Source organism: Saccostrea echinata, unplaced genomic scaffold (assembly GCF_033153115.1).
Source record: "Saccostrea echinata isolate AGI-Se365-2 ecotype Australia unplaced genomic scaffold, CSIRO_AGI_Sech_v1 ptg000056l, whole genome shotgun sequence".
In the NCBI taxonomy this organism is placed as follows: domain Eukaryota; kingdom Metazoa; phylum Mollusca; class Bivalvia; order Ostreida; family Ostreidae; genus Saccostrea; species Saccostrea echinata.
In genome coordinates, this window is record NW_026889805.1 from 18,542,832 (window position 1) to 18,569,251 (window position 26,420).

Genomic DNA, 26,420 nt, shown 5'->3' on the forward strand with positions numbered 1-26,420 from the left:
CACAATTTCAATTGAGTGCTTATTACTTGACGTTATTATGCAAATAGTTTGCCCGCTTTAGTGTCAAGACAATTTTCAATGATACTGTAGATTCCTAAATATACGCGAAGAATTAATTATCGCGTAATTACGCGAGAAGCTCCACTCGCGAAATAAAATTACTCGCTTTTATTTTTTATGATGTTGAAATCAATGTAAAATCCCTTGATCAACCGTCCACTCGCGAATTATTGTTCTCGCGATTTGACGTTAAAGGACCATTTCGCGAAAATAAATACTCGCGTAAAATAAGGAATCTACAGTACACAGAATATTTAACGTATACAATTCTAAATGTATAACCAGCTGAACCCTTCCTTGAGATCATGGATTTCACAAATTAAGTAGATGATTGCTCATTACGTTTAAAATCGGGTCTTTTTTATATAATGGTTATAAGTCGAAAACTATTCATTATGTAAGATATTGAATTGCACTAAACTTAGTAAAAATACTGTAAGTATATCCTAGCAATACTATAGTTATATCATAGTTAACATTAATTTACTACAATTGATCAAAATTTCAAAGTTTTACAACACTAGATGACAATGTTTATTTAAGTAAATCAAAGTGCTAACATTTACTATTAATAATGAATGTTTACTTAAGGGGCACTGACCCTCTGATAAGAGAGATAAATTTCTAAGTACAAAATCATAATATTACTCCAAGTTTATTTTACTGAGGTTTAGGCAGTCAATTCGGTCAAACCTGACAGATGAAACCATTAATTTCTATTTCTTTCTGCCTATACTTTTTAAATTGTATTATATTTGATAAAAACATTTAAATCCATTTTTAAAACCCCTAAAAATTGAATAAGTTCTCACTTTTTATGGACCATTTTAAATATGCTTTCATATATCTACCAAGTACCACATCTAGAGTTTGTATTAGTATTACATTCTTTCATTGAAAAAAAGCCGTCAGGGTAGCTCAATCGGTAAAGTAATCGCTCCTTGATCGGAAGGTCGTGTGTTCGAATCACGGCCGCGACTGACCTAAGTCGATAAAAAAAATAATAGGTAACATCTGTTACTTCGCCAAGCGCTCGACATTTTGAAGAGAAAGTTGCGGGTCCTTCGGATGAGACCTTATAAACCGAGGTCACGTGTCACGGTAGGCGTTGGCACGATAAAGAACCCTCACTGCTCAAAGGCCCTGAGTGTCGAATAAAGGTCTAAATTCGAAGCCCTTCACCGGTATATGGTGACGTCTCTATATGACTGAAAAATTCTCGAATGGGACGTAAAACAACGTACAATCAATCAAGCATTGAAAAAATACTTATTAGAAAGATATATAACTCTTGCTAATGGGTGTATTCTTTTCTTACAGACACATATAACATTGTGATATTCTAACTTAGAAGCAGTGCTTTATTACGTTTCCTAAGACGAATTAAATAGGTATGAATATTATTTTCATATACTCCTCATATTTTGAATGTTATGCTGTGATAATAAATTAATTATCTTTCAATTTTCTGTGTTAAAATTTCTTCATATGGTTTAACATAAAAATCATTTCTGAAAAAGAAAGCAGCGCTGCATACCTTTTACTTTATTTTTTTCAAAGCATACAATTTTTAAGTTTCAAGTTATTGAATTACTGTAAAAATGCAAACTGAGGCGTGGAATCGTTGACGAATTTCTTATAATCGTCGAAGTTTTCACTCTCAACTTTAATATTTCTGTTAAAGAGCACTGTTAAATACTAATAGATTGTCAAAGTTTCCACTCTCCATTTTTATAATGTACCGTTCCCGTCAAACTTTCAACACTTCAGTATACGTGTAACTACTTTTACAGTATGTACAATAGAAAACTATAGTTTACAATTATGATAATTCATGTAAACTCAAGTAAATCTTTCTAAGGTAAAAGGTTTTCATTATCGCCATTATTTCATTATTGCCATTATCGTTTTCATTTGTGCTCCAAAAATGTAGATAAGATTCAGATCTATTCTTAGAAAATACAAGAAGTTTACAAACACATTGAAAACACCTTTACAAATGGGAAAAATCAGAAAAATGTCATGTAGGTACCCCCTTTTTGGATGTCAATGAATGTGACGGGTAACGTTTAAGACTTCCTTTCAAACATTTTTTTCATAAATTCAAGAACTTCATTTTTATTCTATATTATAATAGCATTCTACAGTGAAAACATATCCCGGTTTGATACTTTGAAAACTAGCATGTATACAGCAGCCCTGTCCTCCAGGCTACAATATTTCCCCTCTTCTTGGTTAGCGCTTACTAAATTCGAGTCGAAGAATATCTTTGGGGGTATATTACACTCAGAAAAAGTTTATACATTTATGAGTACTAAAAAAATTCCAAATCTTGTGAGAAAATTTTATCAAGTCAGTTTTTTGATGAGATGCGCCGTACTGTCACTTTAACCATGTCATGAAAATCTAGGAAATACAACAGATCTAGAGTAATCTCTCTTGTTTTGTTACAAGTGTGGCTTTTACAAAGATGAAAGTAACCTGTCAAAATGCAAGTTTCTGCGGGTATTCCTGCAATTCTAATAATAGTCCCTGCATTATGAACACTAGTAAAATTTCGTTGGAAAACATGCATAACTTTTTCGAAATACAAGTGCCTTAAAAATGTATTTATCTGTAATATACGAGAGTTTTTTGAAATATCGTAGCAATAAAATATATTTACATTAACGTAGTTTAGTGGCGTAATGGATAGAAGTATCAAGACTGTGAAAAAGAAATTAAAATTTATGCTGTCTTCTAAATTTTAGCAGTACTTAAACCTTTTCCTAAACTCATCCGTATATCCACCACGTTTAAGAATTCTCCTGATTTTATAAGTGCCTGTATAAGTATAGTTTTAACTGCTAGACATGTTATTGGGCTCCCTTTATTGATGTCTGTTATAAGTTTGGAACACAGAATTTTTATACTCCATGTGTGTCTGTGTCACAGGCAAAAGGAACTTCCACTTTGAGAATATGAACTTTTTTAATGAATCAATGAAATGAACGGAAGAAAACATTGAACTCTTCAGAGATCCAGTTGGCGGATATGCATATTCAACATCACCTCTGCAACAGCATGCATTTTGTATGTCGATACACTGATAAAAAAAAATCAATTTAAGAAAAAGTAAATGGATCAACAGAATTTACAAAAAGAGAGTATCTTCTATTGCCTGCGCTGGTTGAAGTCGCATGTGGTGACAGGAGATGTAGTGATGTGCTCTCGGCGATACCAATAACCAATATAAAACAGCGGCATATTAAAAGAGATGTCAGGAATACATGAGGGAATGAGCGAGAATGCGTCTTCGTTCGGACACTTCAACATATCTTACGAACATTGGTCAACAATGAACGACTCGGAAAAAGACATAATTGCCATCCGGGTAGTTCCCATTATTTTTATGGTGATTTTTGTCACTGGGATATTTGGGAATGCACTTGTTGTTTACGTTTTCGTGAGGAACAAAGCGTTTCGCACCGTAACTAATATATTTTTGCTCAATCTTGCGCTGGTGGATCTCGTGTACCTGTGTTTCTGTTGCCCCTTTACAACTGTTAAAGTTTTGGTGATGTATTGGCCATTTGGAAATATAATGTGTAAGTACATTTTTTTTTATTTAAGCCAATGTATTATCAGAAGATAGCGCATTTCTGTGTGATTTTCTATAACAAAAAAACAAAATGTACATCTTCGGGCCAGAAACGCTGCTTTTATAAATTGATAATGCATCGATCATATAGGAAAATCTATATGCATTTAAGGCTTCACGATATCCGGTATTTGCCAAGGAAATTACAGACTTTATGTTGAAAAAATTATTGAACTTGAGAATTATTACTTTATAATAGAAAGCTTATGTTAATTGTAATTAGAAAGGAACCCCTCCGTCAAACGTTTCCTTTTTTCTACACTTTCCTTTATGTCGTAAATTTCAAAAGTATTAGTGGGCAAAAATATGCCCATTTAATGTCACATTCCTGAAACAATATACTCGTCATATTACATGTACTCTTTATTTCACAACTGCTATTAAGGATTTCTTCTTTCACTATTGAATAATTGACTATTGCCCTTTCATTCAATCACTGCTCTGCAAGTCTTTCGTTATAATTACATGCACAATGGATATAGTGACGTATTTAAATTTTGGGCTCTATTTCTTGCACGGTTTAGTTTCAAATATCCTGTTCTAGTCAGAAGCATTAGAGAACGAAATCAGTAGTTTTATGAATTCGCTTTTATCGAATTTAAAGAATTCCTGATTAATTCATGGACATATTTTACTTGAGCTGCCTCAATCTTCTACATATGCGTATGATTTAAGATAAGGCTTTTTATTTGGTTTCATAATTTTTTTCTTTTTTAAAATTCCTTGATTTCCAGTGTAAATTGTTTACCCAAAGGTTTTCTACGTACAAAGTTAATTGTGTATACTAAAACATCGCGTATAGTATTTTGTACATATTCGAGCACAAGAAAAGAAAAGAATCAAAAGAAAAAATAATGAAGAAATATATTGTTTGTATTCCTTAACGAAGGATGAACTTTTTTTTAATGATATGCCTCCATCTTGTGTCCAATATTGTGTGTATCGTTGTGTGATAAAAATTTAGTTTTGTCAACAAAACTTAGTTTTGTAATGCACGTTCGTCTCAATAGCAAGATGCATGTTTAATTATTTAATGTTTTGGACTTGCGTTTAATTCTCGGGAACGAACTAGATAAATCCACCATTCCACCAGACATTGTACCCAATTATTTTCCATTTCTTCCTCTGAGAGACCTTGTCACGGAATCATTTAGATGTTATCTCTCCAAATATGGTAGGAAGGATAAAATTTCACATTTGACATAATTCAATGACAGTACGTCAAGATGACAGTATGTAACCAAGGTAATCCGATTTCTGGTATCCGGCTCTGTGTCCTTATTAATTGATTTTAAGTAGAGACTTTTAAAATTGTCCCATAATATTTCTCAATCCAAGGGAGTGCAAATTATGTCTTAAGAAAAGGTCTTCAAAAATGGATACTTTATAAAATAATGTACAAAATAAAACTCAAACAGAAGGAAAACTCATTTGAATACTCTTTAATTTATAACGCAGTATAAAATCAAGCAACTACTAAATTACGATAAAACCAATGTTTTTAAATAATTTGAATTTTCAGTTTGATTGTGATATCTTTACAGGATTATAAAATTCATCATATTTTAATATTAATAATAATAAGTATTCCATACTGACTCTCACACGATGCGCACAGTCCCGAAAGGATAGAGATTTTCTTTGTAATATCTCTTGCTTTATGAATAAAATATGAATTATTCGAAATCGATATGTTTTCAACTCAATGATTGAAAAATTCATGAACTTTCTAAAAAAAAAAAATAAGATATATAGAATTTTCTAAATCACTGGTATGTATTCAAAGCTTTAAGTCGGAGCAATTCGTCGTTCCATAGAATAATATAGATGACCCTGTCAATTTTCGGACAAAAAAATTTAAGAAAAAATTCTTTAAAGAAAATTTAAAGATAATGACTGAATTCTAGATTTTCAGTAATAAAATATACTCTGCATGCTATGAGATCCCCATTTAATGATGGAAAACTTTTTGATGTAGACGCCTATATGTTGGCTTTTCCGCCAGTCGCCATAGTTTTATGAGTGAAGTTTCAGTTGCGTGCTTCAGGCAAAGCGACTCTTTGAAGGTAACATAAGCGCATTGTTGTTTTTGTCTTAGAAATTTATGCAATTTTTCCTTGCTTCCAAGAAACCTGAAAAGTCAAGTGTAACAAAGAATACAAAGTGATGCAAGGCTTCAGTTAAATATATAGTGCATGCCATCGTACATTTCATAAAAACTCCTTTTGTCATGAAATTCTTTATGACTTTAAAATGTTCGATAAAACGAAACATTGTAATTATACACAGTGGTCTATAAAGAAAAAGGCGAGAATAATTTTAACGAACGAGTAGAGTCGGCCTTCCCATTTGGATAAATTTCTCTTTCGCTTGCAAATTTATTTATAATCACAATGCGTCCCGAAATTTGTGGTTTCAATAATTTCCAGATAAAATAAGTTTTTTATTTTATTTCCGTTTGAAATGCTATTGCAACATATAACTCATGATATTATACCGAAAACTTGACAAAATATTAACTTCAGATCTGTGTCAAGGCACCTTTAAATTCTATGTGATCTTCATGGAAAGACAAATTTAGCGGAAACACAGTTTTTGATGAGTGACATTAATATTATTTCAAGTCATTAGCAGTTCGAATTAATTTTTTCATCTTCAAACCTTCTTTTATAAGAAACACTGTATATTTCATAACTTAGAAAATATATGTATAATGTTCAAGAGAAATAAGTAACAAACTGTATTCATTATTTTAACTATATGAGAAGTGTGAATAATGGATGTGGATAAGTGAGGGAGGGACCTCATAAATGTGAAAATGTTTATCTACAATTATTTGTTTATTACGAGAAAATGAAAACAAATAAAGAAAAGGGGATTGCGATTCTTTTCTTGTACTTTACTAAATAAATATTGAACAATTGTATTTATCTTTATTAATTACATATTGAGGACAATAAGATTTTCCTATTTAGACTTCTCAAGTGATCCTAGCAAATATATTTGCAGTATTCAGGTCACATAAAAATTCAATAGTACATGCCTACAAGGGTATAACAAAATTAAATTTCATTATTTGTAAGTTTAGTTTATAAATATTATCAACACGCATCGTATTTTGTGAAAATTGTCACGATCCTACATAGATTCTACTATTTCATTGTCAAAGTCATATTTGTAAAACCGCATGCTGAATTTTTTGCGGACCACGTGGATTAAATATAGAAATAATTAACTCATTTTCAAGATTTCACCTGGATCACAGCACTTTTCAAATAGCTTAATACATCCAGAGAATTGAGTGTATGCCCTTGCACTATAATATCGATTTATCAAGACCCTTACATTACCCTCCAGTGAACCTGCACACAAATATATATAGTAGTATTATTTAACTAGGATATGTGCGGTAAATACATGTAAAATAATAATCCATAAAAAAAGACATTGCATCCAAGTCAATGGCCTCTTAAATATCTGCAAAAAATATTTTATTTCATTATAAAATACATTTTTCGTTGTGAAATTTTTACTTGATCAGCCTCTCACGGTCAACAGGGGATGCTTACTCCTCCTGGGCATCTGATCCCATCTCTGAAATTTCCAGGGGTCCGTGTTTATGCCCTATTCATGGATTTGTATCGATTGAAGTTTTTTATGAGAACGATCACTTCTCGTTATCTTCACTCTTTTTCATTTGCTTTTTCTTGGCTGATTAAATCTGCATATCTCCTTTACTATCATGCAATACATGTTTGTAAGACCACATGGGGTAACCTATAATAATGATTAAAAAAAAAAATCATATTCTAAAGTTGGCATCGCATGATGGAAATTAATCGGATAACATATGTCGTCTGAGTGACGCAGGTGACGTAAAAGGCTAGGGAATAGTTTTAAGTGCTGTTATTAACTAATTTCTGAGCTGTAAAAGACACATGTATCTAGATCAATTAAATGCAGCCTCTGACACCTGCATTAGCAATACACAAGACATCAAAACATGTCCATGCATGCAAGATTGAAACTTATCGCTGAAATATTGCACTTAACGTCCTACTTTAGACAGATATGGTGATTCAAGTAGACACCCCCCCACTCTGGGGGAGATTGTGTAATTATTTTTGTCGTAAATTATGGTTTTGTTGTGTATGTTAAGAATTGGATCATTCGTATAGCCTTTACCTATAACAGCATTAATTTGACTTTTTTCTCGAGTGAAGCAAGTTTTTTCGCTTACCTGAGCCGAAGGCTCAAATGGTCTTCTTTTATCAAAAAGTGTCCGGCGTACGTCTGAAGTCAGTAAACCTTTCGCATTTTCGACCTCTTCTCAAGAATCACTCGGCCAGTTTCAACCAAACTTGCCACAAAGCATCCTTGGGTAAGTTTGTTCACAGGAAGTGCCACACCCTCTTTCAATGGGAAATAATTAAGGATACGTGAACATTTGGGGCATCTTTTAAAAATCTTCTCAAGAACCACTGGGCAAGAAAAGATGAAACTGATGTGAAAGCTTCGTTGCATACAGTTGATTCAAGTTTGTTCATATCATAACTCCCGGGGGTAGGGCGGGGCCACAAGAGGGGGCCTAAGTTTTACATAGGAGTATATAGAAAATGTTAACTTCTCTTACGCATGCAGTGATATACCCTTATCACCTGCATGTGGGGTGTATTAGGGCCACGCTATAGAAGCTAGCTGAAGTTGGACGTTGAATTCGCAATAAAGAAGTTACAGGTAAGAGCAAAATAAAAAGTATAAAAGTTATATACACGAGTGGCAAGTATCCTAGCGAATAGATGTTAAGTTCTGGGTTTAGTAAATCTGAAGATGAGACACCCAGTTCTTATCTATCAATGGGAACCTTGGGGAGAAACACGGTGCAAGTAGCAAGTACCTTATCCAGTCCCGTCTCTAGAAATTTTAAGTACTGTGTGATTTACCCTCAGACAGAGCTGTCTTAATAATCATTTCAATCATTAACTCAGACAGAGTAAAAAGGAAAATCTATATATCCCTTGTAAGAACCTGATCATACAGGTTCTTTGATATCTTTAATTTATACAGAAGCGACCTTAGGTATTGTAGAATCCAAAGTTTATTCAAATTATGACCCCCGGCGTTGGAGGGCACAACAGGGGGTCAAAGCTTTGCTTAAGAATATATCGGAATTATCTTGAAAAAATCTGCTCAAGAACAGCAAAGCTATAGTTAGTTATATTACTGTAGAAGCATCCTCAGCTAGTGTAAATTTAAATTTAGGGTTGGCCACAATGAGCGTTTTACATGCATACGAATACATAGGAAAATTAAGCTACTGCACTGATTTCTGCTTCTTCTGGAATTCCACTGGATTATACTGCTACTCTTCTGTTTTAAATTAACATATATTCCAAAAGACTCAGGGATGTGCTGAGTATACCCCGGAAAAGACAATCGTGTCAAAAAATTCAAATTGGAAAGGTTTTACTAAATTAAGAAGTAGATATCCTATAATTTGATATTAATAAGAAATACTACGTACTCTTGGTTATAACTTTAAAAAAATATTATTACACCAAAAGTAGTGAATGAAATCAAAACTGATAAAATACAAGAACGTTCTTGAAGTACATTTATCAAGCTTAAATTTGGCTTTATTATAATTTTGACTAATCTCTAGCCGGTATGGTTAGTGGTATGGTTCGCTTCCTGATCGGGAGACCCGAGTATGCGCAGCGTCTGGCCGCAACTAGATGAGTAACGTAGGTTCCGATTGAAATTTAAAAAAAAGGAAATAAAGAAATGAAAACTTACCTTATATTATGTTTCCTTTGTTTTTTATTACTCTCACTCAGTATTCGTCTAGGGCTAGATTTATACAAGTTCTTAATGTAATTGATGGGTATATTAATCCAGATATCACAAATGGCTTGTTCCAGTTCACGGAATTACTTATGTTCGCGGCTCGTTTTTGAAGTTCTCCTTTTAATAGCCACCAACAATTTTCAATCATATTGAGATCAGGACTCTGAACTGACCAGTTCATGGACTTAAGTTGATTAATTTTGTGGAATTCTTGGACGGTTTTAGCCCTATGTATTGGCGCATTGTCTTCTTAAATATGTAGTTACTATCTGCAAAACATCGTAAAATTACAGCCACGGATTATTATCTAATACAACAAGATGTGTTTGTGAAACACTATGCTACCGATGGTAACACAATTCTGGAGTGGGACGTAGACTACAGTGCTGCAATAGTCACAGCCAATGTTAAAGTTTTTCAAATGTAGGTCAAAGGTCACAGTTGAGTAACATGATCAAAAATTTCTGTACCAATGGAAAGGTCTTGTCATAATGAACACTCGTGTCAAATATTAAAGCCTTATCCTTGACAGCGCAATAGTTATGGGCTAGGTTAAAGTTGACAACAGACAGACAGGACAAAAACTATATACCCCGGGATCTTTCGATCCAGGGGCATAAAAATATATTTTTCTGCATTCATTTTTCTATCAAGGACACAAATTGTTCCGACACCGTGATATGTGATGCACCCCATATCATTAAAGTTAACTTGCGTTTTAATAGCAGGCTAATACAATTAGGCAGGTACTCTTCGCCCACTTTTCTCTACACTCTCACACGCGTGTCTTGTCTAATAATGACCCTAAATTATCACAAAATATGACTTTATTCCAGTGTGCACAAACAGTCCTGTGAAGTTTACGTCTGCACCAGGCCACACGATTTTGTTTGTTCACTGCACGAATTCCTATCGCCTTCTTTACTGTTCGTTTAGTCGCCCCCGTGGTGCAGTGGTTAGTTCATTCATTTTATTCTCTCAAAAACCATATGAATGGTACAAGAGATTAGAGCGCTTGTTCTAGAGTCGCGGAGTAAGGAGTTGATCCTTACGTCGCGGGTTCGAATTCCACTGGGGGACGTTGAGACAGGTCCTTCGGATGAGACTGTATAAATCGAGGTCCCGTATCGCAGTAGATGCTGGCACGAAAAAGATCCCTCACTGTTCAATGGCCCCGAGTGCCGAGTATAGGTCAACATTTGCAGCTCTCCACCGGCAAGTGGTGTTGTTTCCATATGAGTGAAAAATTCTAGAGTGGAACGTTAAACAACAAACTGTTTATTAAAAATATTCATCTTCATGTAATTTCTTCTTAGTTCCTTATTTACAGAAAGAACGATGTTTTCCATAAATGAAAAATGTTCGTTATTTCATCCAGAGACTTCATACGTTCTTGGTTTCCTCGCTGAGAATATCGCTGAAAACAAAAAGCCCAAGGGCCTTGATGGTCACCTGAGTATAAAACAATAATTTAGAGGATCCATAGAGTATAAAATAAACTGATAGATGAAGTTTTGTTGCCCAAAAGCAAGAGAAATAGGATACCAGGATCAACGAAATAATTGGTCTAGCATTCTGTGATAAGTCATAAAAATTAAGTTTAAGGTCATAATAATAAAAAAAAATTCCTAGCTTCTCATCCGAATTTTTTGAAAAATCAAGGCGGGCGGGCGGGCGGGCGGATTTTATTTCATATTTGTTCCATTGTGCAGATTTTGTGTTGACCTGATCATTCGGTGCAAATTTATCTATAATGCCCATATAAAAGTCACAGTAGATTCTAGGTCCATTTAAATATGCATATCTCTTACAACTCATCATCACCAGTCTTTCACAATTAGTGATCCTTGTTTAATACATATTACAGCAATAACCATCAGAATCAAGACGAAGAAAAACAGAAAACAAGAGGCCCAAGGGCCTTCACGGTCACCTGAGTACAATACAACAATTTAGAGGAACCATAAACTGATAAATGAAGCTTTGTTGCCCAAAAGCAAGAAGAACAATATGATTAGCATAAAAAAATAACTTGTCTAGTATCTATCTCTCCCCCATTTATCACTATTACCATGCAGACTATTAACAAAACGTCTATTTTTTAACCCCATATTATTACTTCTCACATTAGCATGTCATGGCCTTTGAAGAACATTTAAAAAGAAAAGTTATTTTTTTCTCGTTTTCATTCATCTATTATTTCAAAGTCTACCTGATCATTAAAACTATGAAAGTACTTTTTATATTATACAATAAATATTCTTGCATAATTCTCTTATTCTATTAACCTTTCAAATACATTGTTTACAGTGATTAATTATCAAAGGTGAATGGCAAAGGGGAATAACTTTTCTCAGCAGAATACAAGTTAATAGAGCCCTGGCCAGGACCAGGTGTTCAAAATTCTGGTAAAAATACCTTTGCATATTAAAACTTTCACTCTTTCTACGTCAAATATGCCCAGAAGCATAGAAGATGTTCAAAGAAATGCACTTTCACTTTATTATTAAATGAATAAAGCGCCACTCTTAATCAGAACATCTGACCCAGGGGCCATGAACTCACAATTCTGGAAGAAGCACCCATGCTCATCATAACTATACACTCGTTTCTTTGTTTTATAACCAGTAGTAGAAAAAATATTTTAAAAGATATTGTGCATTTTCACTATATAATCAATAGAGTCCCCTCACCCTCTTCACCCCTGACCCAGTGACCTTGAATTTCATAATTTTGGAAGAGGCATTCTTCCTTATCTTAACCATGCACTTTCTTTGTTTGAATAAATACCCAGGAGCAGAGAAGATTTTGAAAGAATTTATCCATTTTCCCTATATAATCAATAAGCCCCGCCCTAACACCAGAGGCCTTGACCCAGGGGCCATGATTAATTCACAATTTTGGAAGAGGCAACCATGCTCAACATAACTATGCACTTAGTTTATTTCATATCCAGGAGCAGAAAAGAAGATTTTCAGAGAATTAATGCATTTTTACTATATAATCAATAGAGCCCCGCCCTAACACCTGCACCCTTGACCCAGGGGCTCTAAAATTCACAATTTCTGAATAGGCAGTCATGCTCATCATAACTATGTTCTTAGTTAGTTTATATAATATCCAGGAGCAGAGAAGAAGATTTTCAAGGAATTAATGCATTTTCACTATATAGTCAATAGAGCCCTGCCCTAAGACCAGAACCCCTGACCCAGGGGCCATGAAATTCATAATTTTGGAAGAGGCACTCTTGCTCATCATAACTATGAACTTAGTTAATTTATTTAATACCCAGGAACAGAGAAGAAGATTTTTCACAGAATAAATGCATTATCACTATATAATCAATAGAGCCCCATCCTAACACGAGAAAAACCTGACCCAGGGGCCATAAAATTCTTGGAAGAGGCATCCTTGCTTACCATAACTATGTACTTACTTACTTTGTTTAATATCCAGGAGCAGAGAAGAAAATTTTCAAAGAATTAATGCATTTCACTATATAATTAATAGAGCCCCCTCACCTTTTCACCAGAACCCCTGACCCTTGGGCTATGAATTTCACAATTTTGGAAGAGGCATCCTTGCTTATCATAACCATGCACAAAGTTTATTTAAATAATACCCAGGAGCATTAATGGCTTTCACTATATAATCAATAAAGTCCCGCCCTAACACCAGAACCCCTGACTCTGGGGCCATGAATTTTCACAATTTTGGTAGAGGCTCAATGCTTTTTACAATCATGCCAACAGTTTGACTGCTTGATGTCCAGGAGTAAAATGATTTTTAAAGATTGCATTAAATTTGGTGGTTTTAGCTCCACTCCTCGGGCCCTAGGGAGGCAGGGACCATGAAATTCACAATTTTGTTCCCCTTCACCCATAGATGCTATATGCCAAAATTGGTTGAAATTGGCTTCGTGGTTCCAGAGAAGAAGTTGAAAAATGTTCAAATGAAACGGACGACGCACGACGACGGACAAAAACGGATAGCAATAGGTCACCTGAGTGACTCAGGTGACCTAAAAGCGAACACGGTGCCTTGCTTTAACCCAGACATTCTGACAATGTCAATCTTTTTCCAAACTTGCATCATAAAGCGCAGATATGTACGCTTTAAGCTAGTTTGTGAACTCTTTTCCTTTTCGATCTATCTTTGTTTACCCGGGGTTTTCTCAAAATTTACAGACGACAGGGATATGACGTAAATCACGACGTTAAGTATCACGTGAAATCTATGAAATATATGGAGATAACGAACAGTATTTAAATAACTCTGGAACACCTATTTGCGATGGACGGATCATAGATTTAACGGTAAAAAACGATACTGTTTATGTTTATATTCATCCTCACAATGTGAAAGTTTTGTGATTTCGGAACTCCACACAAACCCTTGACATAAGTAGCTATTTAAAAGGTGGGCTAGAAAGCTACTATTTCACTTGTTCCTGGTCTAGGACTGGAACCAATCAGAAAACAGCTTTTATTGAAGGTAAGTTTTGTAAAGAAATATGACTAGTCTTTCAAATGGAAAGTGTCGATATTGTAGGATTTGTGACTAGTTGCATTAAATGAAACATCGGGGATTGGTTTTTGGAAGATCGTCCTCTTAATAATCGTAAAAGATATGCTTTGGAGTTGGGCCATTTGAAAACGACGGATTAAAAAAATATATTCTCATTGGTTAGTTTATAATTACCCATTATGTCACGTGTAACTACAAACCTAATTTTCAAATAGTGACTTATGTCAACAGGTCAAGGGTTTGTGTGGAGTTCAGAAATCACAAAACCTTGACATTGTGAGGATGGTTTATATTTGGCGGTCATATTGATTTTTTACTTATACTTTTGCATACAGTGACGTCTCTATATAAGTGGGAAAAAATCTTGAATGGGACGTTAAACAAAATACAGTCGAGCTTTTTAAAAAAAATATTTCATTTCAATAGAATATAAATAAGGGTACCAGCAGATTTCAGTATTACATTACAATCAAGCCGTGATTATGTAAGGTATGAGCATTTTAACTTGTCATAATCGCTGTTCATGATCTTCAAATTTTTTATTTCAAGAAGTGAAATATTGGCAATATGTCAACTTTTGAAAGTTACCGCCCTTTTTTAGTGAATTTTGTTTTACACTTGTAGATAGTGCCCCTTCTTCCCTTTTAAAAGGAAAAATTCCGGATACTTGATCCAGAGATCAATGACAAGTTTCGCATTCCACATCATGCGCTTAATTTTGAATATATGTTTCTCTGGAATATCCCTTTCTCTATCTAAAACCAGCTATTTATTTCTTGTTCGTTCATTTTATATATATTACATACCATCAACCCCCCCCCCCCCAACAAAAGGCGCAGTGTATACAACTATAAAAACTCTACACTATTTGTGATTTTAACCTCTCTCTCTCTATATATATATATATTATGCATGTGTAATGTTATACCTTTTAAAATGCTTTTTCAAAACTGAAGTGATCGTGTTGATAAACACCCATATTCGAGGGCTGGAAATAAAGTGAGACAATTACTTTTACCCCACAAAGGACAGAAGGGTAATTCTTTAACTTGACCAGCGTTTGACTATTCTGTAATCTTTAAAAATTAATTACGCATTCAGACTTCTTTTTACAGCTGGCTTGCTTCTCTATATAGTGTACTTTTATGATTAAGTATCAGCAGCGAAGTAACTTTACTACACCAAAACACGTTTATATGAAGCGAGAAACTGAGCCAAGGTCATTACCGCAACAAGATCTGTCATTTTATAACTGAAGAATTACTTTAAATATTTGAAATTGTGTATTCACATTGATATATTACAATGGCACACTCTACTATAGTCTATTTTGATATGAAATGACCAAATCTTTCCGTTTAAAAGTTCGTTAAGTGATCAGTGTTTTATAAATTTCGTTTTATGAACGAATGTTCATAAAGGTATTAAAAAAAAGAAGGCCAGACATACATCTTACTCACAGAAAATCTTCATTTTTTGTGAAATTCGGGTGACAGTGAAGGCCCACGAGTCTCTTTAAAGGCCTACTTTTCAGAACGTTTTTTAAGGATTACGAAAGGGCCACATACTACTACGTTGAATGACTGAGAAATTGTTAACCTTTAGTGGAAGAAAAAAACTTTTTTTTGCGTGCAAGAACTGCATGAAACATCAACTTACTAGTGCAACTCAACCTTAAATTACTTTTTTATGCCTTTTCTATACCTTTATGAACTTTTGTATATTCCAAGGGTTTGTATTCTCATAAAAGCAGAGCAAAGTATTTCTATAGTCAGTTTTCTGCCGTTGTTTGCATTACATTTGATACAACGTAGTACATTAATTGGTGATTTAACTAATATTCTGTTTAAAAAGTAAGCGGTACACGTATGGCTTCTTGATTTCATGTTTGAAAAATTCTAATGTAACAATCGAACAATACATCCCATTATTTAATGAGTTGTTACATTTTTGGCCCGTATTTATGGTATAATTTATTTTATTTTGTTTGACTATATTCTGTGTATCGACCTTTAGATACCAGATGGCTTCCTTAAAATAGAATATTAACTTCAGACTCTTCATCGGATAATTGGCCGAAGAAAGTTTGTCATCAGGTTTTGTTTTTCAATCGATCTTGTAGTGAACATTTCAGATTGTGAACTTAATTTTAGACGGTTACTATGGCATTTTTGAACGATTTTTGGAGCATTAACAACCTTTTACTGTTCTTCATGTGTTTTTTTAAAAACATAAATCTAAAGGTTGTAGACGAGCTCACAAAATGATTTTCCCTGCTGCATAGAAAAAACTTACTGCTTTGAAGGTATTTGTGTCAGAATGACACAGTAGATAGACATTTTGTGTGGCATTTAATTTTTTTTTGTCAGTGACCCTGAAAATGTACACATGACATTGGGTCAAATCATAAATAAGCAATCTTTGCGTCAAGAATTGGTTTTAGATGTTTCTCTGTTAAGTTAAAAAGAACAAGAACTCTACAGTTAATTTTCTACCAGTGACCTTAAATGTGCCCAAATGACCTTACATAAATGTAATAACATACCATCAGATGTAATAACATACCATCAGGTTAAAAGCAATCTGATTGTTGTAAAATCATCCAATACTATTATTGTCGTACAGTGTATAGTTCTTGCCCTGTCTGTCCCTAAAACTTTAACATTGCCCATAACTTTTGATGGCTTTCTTATATCACTTGTGTATTCCTTGTGACTAAACCTTTTTTTAGATACCATCATATTTGACCTTGGCCTTGGAGTTTGACCCAGTTTTGCAAAATTTTGCCGAACTTTAACCTTGGCCATAACTTTTGATCGGTTGGTGCTAGGGCTTTCATACTTCACATACGTACTCTTTGTGACAAGACCTTTCTTTTGGATACCAACAACTTTGACCTTAACCCAGGAGTTTGACCTACTTTTGGAAGGCTTAAACCTTGACCATATATTATGAACACCGCCCGCGTGGCGCAGTGGTTAGAGCTTTCGCTCTGGAGTCGCGGAGTAAGGAGTTGATCCTTACGTCACGGGTTTAAATCCCACTGTGGGACGTGGAGACCGGTCCTTCAGATGAGACCATATAAACCGATGTCCTTTGTCGCAGTCGGTGCTGGCACGTAAAAGATCCCTCACTGCTCAATGGCCGTGAGTGCCGAGTATATGTAAAAATTTGCAGCTCTTGTGGTGGTGTCTCCATATGAGTGAAAAATTCTCGAGAGTGACGTTAAACAATAAACAAAACAAGATGTGTTTGTGAAACACCGATGCCCCCGTATGGCAGCTTATGGCGAAGGTTAAAGTTTCTCAAATGCAAGTCAAAATCCAGGCCAAAAGATAAAAATGTTAAATTTGAAAGCCCTAGCTGCAACTGTTCAAAAGTTATGGCGAAGGTTAAAGTTTTTTAAAAGTAAGTAAAACATCAAGGTCAAGGTTTAAGTTGTTGGTATCCAAAGGAAGGTCTTGTCACAGGGATTACACACGTAAAGTATGAAAGCCCTAGCACCAACCATTCAAAAGTTATGGCCAAGGTTAAAGTTTTCAAAAGTAGGTCAAACTCCTATGTCAAGGTCAAAGTGGTTGGTATCCAAAGGAATGTCTTGTCACAAGGAATACACAGGTGATGTTTGAAACCCCAAGCACCAACTGTTCAAAAGTTATGGCCAAGGTTAAAGTTTTTCAAAAGTAGGTCAAGGTCAAAAGGTCAAAGTTGTTGGTATCCAAAGGAAGGTCTTGTCACAAGGATTACATACGTAAAGTATGAAAGCCCTAGCACCAACCATTCAAAAGTTATGGCCAAGGTTAAAGTTTTCGAAAGTAGGTCAAACTCCTATGTCAAGGTCAAAGGGTCAAAGTGGTTGGTATCCAAAGGAAGGTCTTGTCACAAGGAATACACATGTGAAGTTTGAAACCCCAAGCACCAACTGTTCAAAAGTTATGGCCAAGGTTAAAGTTTTTCAAAAGTAGGTCAAGGTCAAAAGGTCAAAGTTGTTGGTATCCAAAGGAAGGCCTTGTCACAAAGAAATTGAAAGAATACACATGTGAAGTTTAAAACCCCAAGCACCAACTCTTCAGAAGTTATGGCCAAGGATAAAGTCTCATAAAATTTTGCAAAAGTGGGTCAAACTCCAAGATCAAGGTCAAATATGATGGTACCCAAAGAAAGGTCTTGTCACAAGGAATACACATGTGAAATACGAAAGTCATAGCTCCAACCAAACAAGTTATGGGCAAGGTTAAAGTTGACAACAGACAAACATATAAACAGACAAACAGACAGACAGGACAAAAACAATATACCCCCGGGATCTTTCGATCCGGGGGCATAAAACAGTTAGTCCTTGGGCTTTCATATTTAACAAGTCTATTCCTTGTGACAAGACCTTCCTTTGGATACCAACAACTTTGACCGTTTGACCTACTTTTGGAAAACTTTAACCTTGGCCATAATTTTTGAACAATTGGTGCTAGCTATATAGGGCCTTCATATTTCATTTTTATATTCCTTACTTTGGGTACCAATGTATTTGATCTGCATTTGAGAAAACCTAATCTTTGATATAAGTTACCATACGGAGGCATCAGTGTTTCACAAACACATCTTGTTTTCTATGAAATGGTTATGCTTCAGAAAACTTTGTAGTTATTTATCAGTTAAAACATTTGATTGCCTAAAGTTTATTTAATTTTATTTTAATTTATTTTAATTTTTATTTAAGTTACATGATTATATATCAAATACCTCATAAACAAGTTTCGAAAAGTGAAATATTAATTTTTTGGTGGTGCGTTCGCAATTTGTCCAGTGTTCAATGATTTTTTTTACCCCAAGGCCCTGAAGTTTGACCTACTTTACAATATTAACATTGGTGATAGCTTGAATGAGAAATGACAGAGCATTCATATTGACATTTGCATTACCTGTTTCAATGCCTTTTAAAATATACTACAGATTTTGCCGTCGTGACCTTAACGTTTAACCTAAAGTACTGTCCAAAATCTTCAACAATGGTTACTTTTGGATTAGAAAGGATAGGTCTTTCATATTTCACATGTACACCTGTGCCAAGAGCTTTATTTATTATTATATATTATAATTAACATTTACGAAGCGCACAATTTTACAGGTAAAATGCAATCAAAGGCACCGAGAGCTTTCCAAATGTACTATGAATTGTGACCTTGACGTAGAAGTCACTTTTCAAAAAATTATACATAAGGAAAAATTTCTGAATGAAAGAAGATAAAACTTTCGTATTTTACATTACCTGTGGCAACTCCTTTCAGGAAAAAAACATCATTGTTTACTTCATGTCCTTGACCTTAAAATCTATACTACTATATTAAAATAATAGACTCGAATTTTTGGCCTTTAATACCGATAAATCGGAAGAGTACTGTCTTTTGTTTTATATATTTTAAACGTCATTGGTACTTGAAGATTACCAATTTGTTTTTATTTTTTCTCAATTAAGCTTCGCTAATTAATAATCAACGAAAATTCCTCAAAAAATTCCGGAAATCATCTGGATTTTTTGGATTTTACAATCTTGCGCGTGCGCATTACGTTTACGCTAAATCACGGTGTACAAATCAGAGAAGACAAAAGTAATTTGTTCTAAGTAGATATATATTTGTTATTTTATAATTTCTCTAATAAGAAATCATAAATATATATGAACAAAATATACAGCAAATTTCCAATGAAAATTTACACGTATTTGTATTATTGTTTCTGAGTTTATCCATGCAAATGTGATATTGTGGCCACGTGGGTAATCATTCGCCATCTCGGAGACACATTTATTATACTTATGTTATTTATGTCTCTGGCCATCTCAACGGAGGCGAAAAGCTCATGATCGTAGAAGCAATATTAATGTAACTACCCGATTTTATTTTATCCTTCCTTTCTTTTATGCTTTTTTGAGGGGAAAAGGGTGTGTGTGTGTGTTACAACTCCAGTTAAAATCACATTTTGGTAAAGTAGGCATCCTTTTTCCGCCAAAAATTACAATAACATTATTGTCATTTCTTAACTTTGAAATAAATCGAAATAATTAAATAACGTCAATATAATCGATATTTTCAATTTGAAATGTGTCTAAATGATTGCAACTTGAATTTGTTCGCCATATTTACTTTTACCTTCACTGCTGAGATTTATAACTTCACCTCCAAAAATTTATTTAACTTTAAAAAAAGTGGGTGAAATATGTAAATTATTGTTATTGATCTTCAGTACGTTATATAGAAGGGACAGCCTGTTCTAGGCTAGATCTTCAAAATATGTAAAGGCTGTCATGGTAACTACGCTTGATAGGTAGTCTGAAGTCAGCCCTTGCGGCCCGTACAGTTCATTCTATCAATGCTGCTAAAATATCGATCGTTTGTAAAATATAGGGTGAGTTAACCATGCATTCTCATTGGCTGTCCCAAATAAAATCGGTCAACGTCAGTAAACTTTAAAGTTTGCGCTAAACTCAGACTTTACTAAATATTTTGGAAAAATTTATGCTCTGAATAATTAAATCAGAAACATTTATTTTAAAATGTTTCTGATTACATTTTATGATTTCAATTAAAAAATGGAAATGATATTGTATGATCCAAAAAGAGTTGTACCCCCCCCCCCCCAAGGAAAAGACTTCATTATTGCAGCAAGATATATATATATATATATATATATATATATATATATATATATATATATATATATATATATATATATATACTGTATATTACTATGTAAAATTTCAACCCCCCATTGAGGCCTCACCCTACCCCTTGGGGTCATGAATTTAACAATTTAGAATCTACACTACCTGAGGATGCTTCCACAGTAGTTTCAACTTCCCTGGCCAAATGGTTCTTGAGAAGAATATTTTTAAAGATTTACCAAAAAATTTCAATATTTCTTAATTATCTCCCCTTGAAAAAGGGCGTGGTAGCTCATTTTAACAATTTTGAATCTCCTTTACCCAAGGATGCTTTGTGCCAAGTTTGGTTGAAATTGGCCCAGTGGTTTTGGAGAAGAAGTCGAAAATGTGAAAAGTTTACAGACAGACAAACAGACTGACGACAGACAAAATGTGATCAGAAAAGCTTACTTGAGTTTTCAGCTCAGGTGAGCTAAAAAGTAAAACACATTACATTTGTTGAATCATAAAAGATGAAAAAAACTTTCAAATTGGTTACTATTTATTTCGAATTTTCAATAACTATAACAGGTTTAAACACAACTGAAGCAAACATATTGTTTCCAAAAATCGAATCAAAATTATTCAAAAACCGAGGTTTGGGTTTTAATCGAATCGATTCAAAATATTACTAATTCAAGGATATTACATTAATTTTTATCAAAACAGACAGTCATGAGAGCATTTTTTTTATATCATATATTTGATAAAGTACATTTGATATTCTTAATTTTTATTATGATCTCTTGAACAACCAGTATGTGGTGTTTTTTTTTTTTTTTTTTTTTTTTTTTTTGAGGGGGGGGGGTATTTGCAAGATAATCTTTTCTGCTTCACATCTGCTAAAATGTGTAGAAATACCAGTATAGCACATTTGTCCATTTTCATTTCTGCTTTTACAGATTATATACATGTCTATAACCTGTGTATAAAGTATACGTATTAGCAGTGCTTTATAACTCTTTTATTGTTGAGGTCATATTTTGAACAAGTTGAGACTTGCAGTGTTAAAATTGTTACAAAATTTATTACACCTTTAGTTTAATAACTGATTGTGTAAAAATACCAGCTTAGCACATTTCTTCATTTTCATTACTTTGCTTGATATGTATCAGCAGTGCTCAACTCTTTGTTGTTGTCATATTTTCAATAAATATCCATAATTTCTTTTATTAAATTTGTTTGGAAAGGTGAAATTTATGTAAGTTCCGGCGTGATTCGAATTCATGACTTGATTTATAGCTAAACTTGGGGTCAAACCCATTCTGCGCTACGCCGTTACGCACCAATTTTAAGAACAAAAAAACAAAAAAACAAAACAAAAAAAAACCAGAATTATATTCACATTCATTGTTTATTTCAAAAGTACCTTACATTATGAATGTGTCGATGTATCTATTTTGTAAATGTCCGATATGCACATCGATGCATTCATGACAATGTCAACCCGTGCACGCACGGGTCAAAGTCTAGTTTGACCTTATTTAGAGTGTATCTTTTGATCTATAAAAGACAGGACTTTCATAGTTTTTCACATTATATTTCGAATTCTAATGATATTTGACCTCATGCACTGAACCTTGAATTTTGATGCAGATTTTTAAAACTTCCATCTTTGCTGCAACTTTTATCATGTAAAAAAATAAATTTTTTTTATGCCCCCGTATCGAAGATTCGGGGGTATATAGTTTTTGCCCTGTCCGTCCGTCTGTCTGTCTGTCCGCAAAAATTAACATTGTCCATAACTTTTGACTGATTGAAGCTATGGCTTTCATATTTCACATGTGTATTCCTTGTGACAAGACCTTTCTTTGGGTTCCATTTGACCTTGGAGATTGACCCAATTTTGCAAAATTTTACCCAACCTTAGCCTTGGCCATAACTTTTGAATAGTTGGTGCTAGGGCTTTCATACTTCACATGTGTAATCCTTGTGACAAGACCTTCCTTTGGATACCAACTTTGACCTTGACGTTTGATCTACTTTTGGAAAACTTTAACCTTGGCCATAACTTTTGAACGGTTGTTGCTAGGGCTCTCATACTTCACATATAAAATCCTTGTGTCAAGACCTTTCTTTGGATACCAACAACTTTGACCTTGACCTTGGAGATTGACCTACTTTTGAAAAACTTTAACCTTGGCCATAACTTGTGAACCGTTGGTGCTAGGGCTTTCATACTTCACATAAGTAATCCTTGTGACAAGACCTTTCTTTGGATACGAACAACTTTGACCCTTTGACCTTGGAGTTTGACCTACTTTTGGAAAACTTCAACCTTGGCCATAACTTTTGAACCGTTGGTACTAGGGCTTTCATACTTCACATATGTAATTCTTGTGACAAAACCTTCCTTTGGATACCAACAATTGTAATCCATTGACCTTGAAGTTTGACCTACATTTGAAAAACTTAAACCTTGGTCATAACTTTTGAAAGATTGTGCTTCAGCTTTCATATTTCACCAGTATATTTCTTGTGAGAAAGCCTTTCCTTGGGCACCATTAATTTTGACCTTGACTTTAACCTTTTCCATATCTATTCAATGGTTGCTGCTAGGGTTCTCATATTTCACAGGTATATTCCTCTAGACAAGACCTTACTTTGGGTACCAACATATTTAGTTTGCATTTGAGAAAGTTTAATCTTTGCTATAAGTTGCCATACGGGGGCATCAGTGTTTACAAACATATCCTGTTTTTTGTATGATGGACAGACAAGACATGACGAACATACAAGACAGTTACAATATGTCATGAATAATGCATCACACTAGGCCACCGAAAGGGGGGACTCACAATTCTTTGAATTTTTTTTTCATACAAATTCTTTGGCGTTTCCGGTTGTCACTAATTTGAATTGTGCGAAAATGTTAGGATTGTTTGTGGTGTCATTTAATACCATTGAAATTCAATAAATAAACTCTGACTCTTTAACGGTTTAACATTTCTAATTATAGAAGCTTACGAGGCAGGGCTAACTTCATGAAACAAAATTGAATACCCGCAATTTTGTTCCATGAAATTGAATTGGTTGACTGCAGACCAGGTCCGAAGACCATGAACCGAGAACAGACTTAACGAGGTTCGCTCCTGAGATTTTGAGCATATTTTTATTTTAACCTATATTTAAAAAAATCTGCATAATGTTTTAATACTTATAATAAATTTGGATTCTACAATGCCAAATAAACTATATTCAGTTAAAACTCCATGATTAAATTCAATACCAAAAGCATTAAGTGAGGAACTATATTTTGTGGCGGAAGGTTTTTTAGAAGAAATGATCATTTTTTCTCTTTAGGAGTATTTAAAGTATGTTAAGTTTGGATTCCTATTTTTACATGCAGTCTGCACACAGAGTTATTTTGTGCAGTGAACTGTTTTATACTGGTCCTAAATTACATATTAAATAAACTGTCATGAATTCTATCATCATATTTGATAAATATAGCTAATATATTGTGAAACTCAAGAAAAAAATAGCCCTAATTTAAAGTCAAAATTAGCACTATTTTAGTAATATCTAAAAATTAACATCACAGACCCCCACTTTTAATTTTCTTTTCTAAATATATAAGAAACTTTTAACCATTCTTCTTAAATTCAGTAAAATGTCATTACTTTCAAATGATTTTTTTGCTCGTTAAATTTTTAATGCCAGCAAAATGAAATTTTTTGAGTGCAAAAAGGTCAAATAATTGAACACGCGGAGTAATTTAAAAATTTTATGTGGTCAAAAATTTTAATGAGTCTATTCAAGATGAAATAAGACTGTGTTTGTTCCCATAATTTATTTGAATAAAAAATATTGGAGGAAAAACTTTAAAAATTGATTTATGTGTAAGACGTATTTACAGTGCAAAAAGGTCAAACTAAATGCTCTGTAGCGCCAAAAGAAGTGTATTGATCCCCATTTTTTGTTTTGATTTTTTATTAAGCTATGTGTATAAATTCTAAAAATATACTTGATGAGAAATTCTCATTACTTTTGATGGCAGGATCCAACCTCCTTAAGTCACCATTGTGATTTTCAGTATCTTTATTTTTACTGCACAAACATGTTTAAAAGATTGCAGTTTTGTAAAATATTTATATGCAAACTTACTATGTACAGGTTTTTTTTGGTTCTCAAAATTGTTTCAAAAGTAACAGTAATTTGAAATTTTGGCTTAAATGTGTTCTCAGTTTTTTGTCTTAAGTTCAGGTTACGTTAACAGAAAATAAGATACAGTTGATAATAATTCTCTGCAAAATACTTGTGTGAAAAACAGAGGCTTAGTTAAATTGCCTTCTTTTTTAAATGTTGACAAGTTTTATTCTGAATGGCTGAGAACCTAAGGATTTTCGAGCTAAATTCATGCATCTTGTATAGTTTTTAAATGTACGTAAAGCATGGAAATAAGAAGTATTTCTTTAATTCCGAACAAGAGGAACTTTCAAAAGTATTGGAAAATAAGAAAATTAAATAAAACATTTAATTTTCGTACTTACAATGCAATGTGCCTTTCGGGCCTTTTATTTGCTATATATTAGATATGTTTGGTTATTTTTACGGGAAAAAAGTTGCATCCGCAAAGATGTCTCTGACGTCATAAGTACGTCGAAAATTTCTAAGCATGTTCCATTTTCCTTAGTGATGGCATTTACATAAAAAATAATTTAAACTGTAAATTAAAAAAAATTCAGATATATGGTTAAAATGACGACTCGGATTTCTTTTTTTACATGAATATAGTTCACAAAACTACAGAAATACGAGAAAGTGTCCTGGTGATAGAGCGCTTATAAAATAATTTTTGCTTTAGCATAAATACATTAAAAATATTAGTGATTCTTAGAAAATATGAAATAAACGGTTAAAAAAAATGAAGAGGAGGATTACTTGATCCTTTTGACATTCATGTCGCTTTCTTAGGTCCATTTTTTAAATGTTTGCAGGTAAGATAATTATTTATGATTAATTTGACTTGTGGAATAAGGCAAGTATTTCAAAACAAAGTCAAGTTTGTGTAATTACCCCCTCAGCCTATTCTTTGTTAATTCCTTCTGCTGCTATCCGTCTGCTGGTCAAAGGTATGTGCATCTCGCTAATACCCTGTAAGGCAGTTTCCTGCATTGTGATTTTGAAACTGCAATCTGGTCCATCAAGCAACTGAAACTTTGGAAATGAATTTACTTGTTGATAAGTTTTTGATAGTTAACTGTAACACTAGCTGTTGAAAATGAGATCTCCATCGGTTTTACATGTAAGTTTTCTACTGTCTTTTATTAATTTTCTATCTGAAGTTGAAAATGATTAAAGACATTACAGTGACTGTTTTTCATTAATGTTATGAGAATGTTCACGTCGACCTCTGTATTTTACATGTTTTCACATTTCACTTGATGGTTGTTAAACTCTCCAGCTTCTTTATGACCTCCTTCCTGGGTCATCTTTTTTAAAACAGTTTATGGTGTCGCTAAATCCAGTTGACAATCCATCAGGAGTCTTCATACGGTCGACACAAGGATTCACGCAACAAAACTTAAGCAGTGTATGCAACACGAATCAAATACGTTTTTTTAGCCATGAAAAGTTAATCAATTGCACATTCGCACGTTTTAGACTCGACTAGAAGGTTGCAACACAAGTTCAATCCGTGAACTT

At 33.7% G+C, this 26,420-nt stretch overlaps 1 protein-coding gene across 1 annotated transcript in view; it reads left to right on the forward strand.

Annotated features, from left to right (window-relative positions):
- Positions 1 to 3,257: 3,257 nt before the first annotated feature.
- The window catches only part of LOC133173428 (galanin receptor type 1-like), a 74,129-nt gene continuing 50,966 nt past the window's right edge, over positions 3,258 to 26,420 (forward strand). Inside the window, exon 1 of the mRNA XM_061308412.1 lies at positions 3,258 to 3,647. Within this exon, the coding sequence (XP_061164396.1) occupies positions 3,317 to 3,647 (331 nt within the window). The 5' untranslated portion in view covers positions 3,258 to 3,316. The remainder of the gene's footprint in view (positions 3,648 to 26,420) is intronic.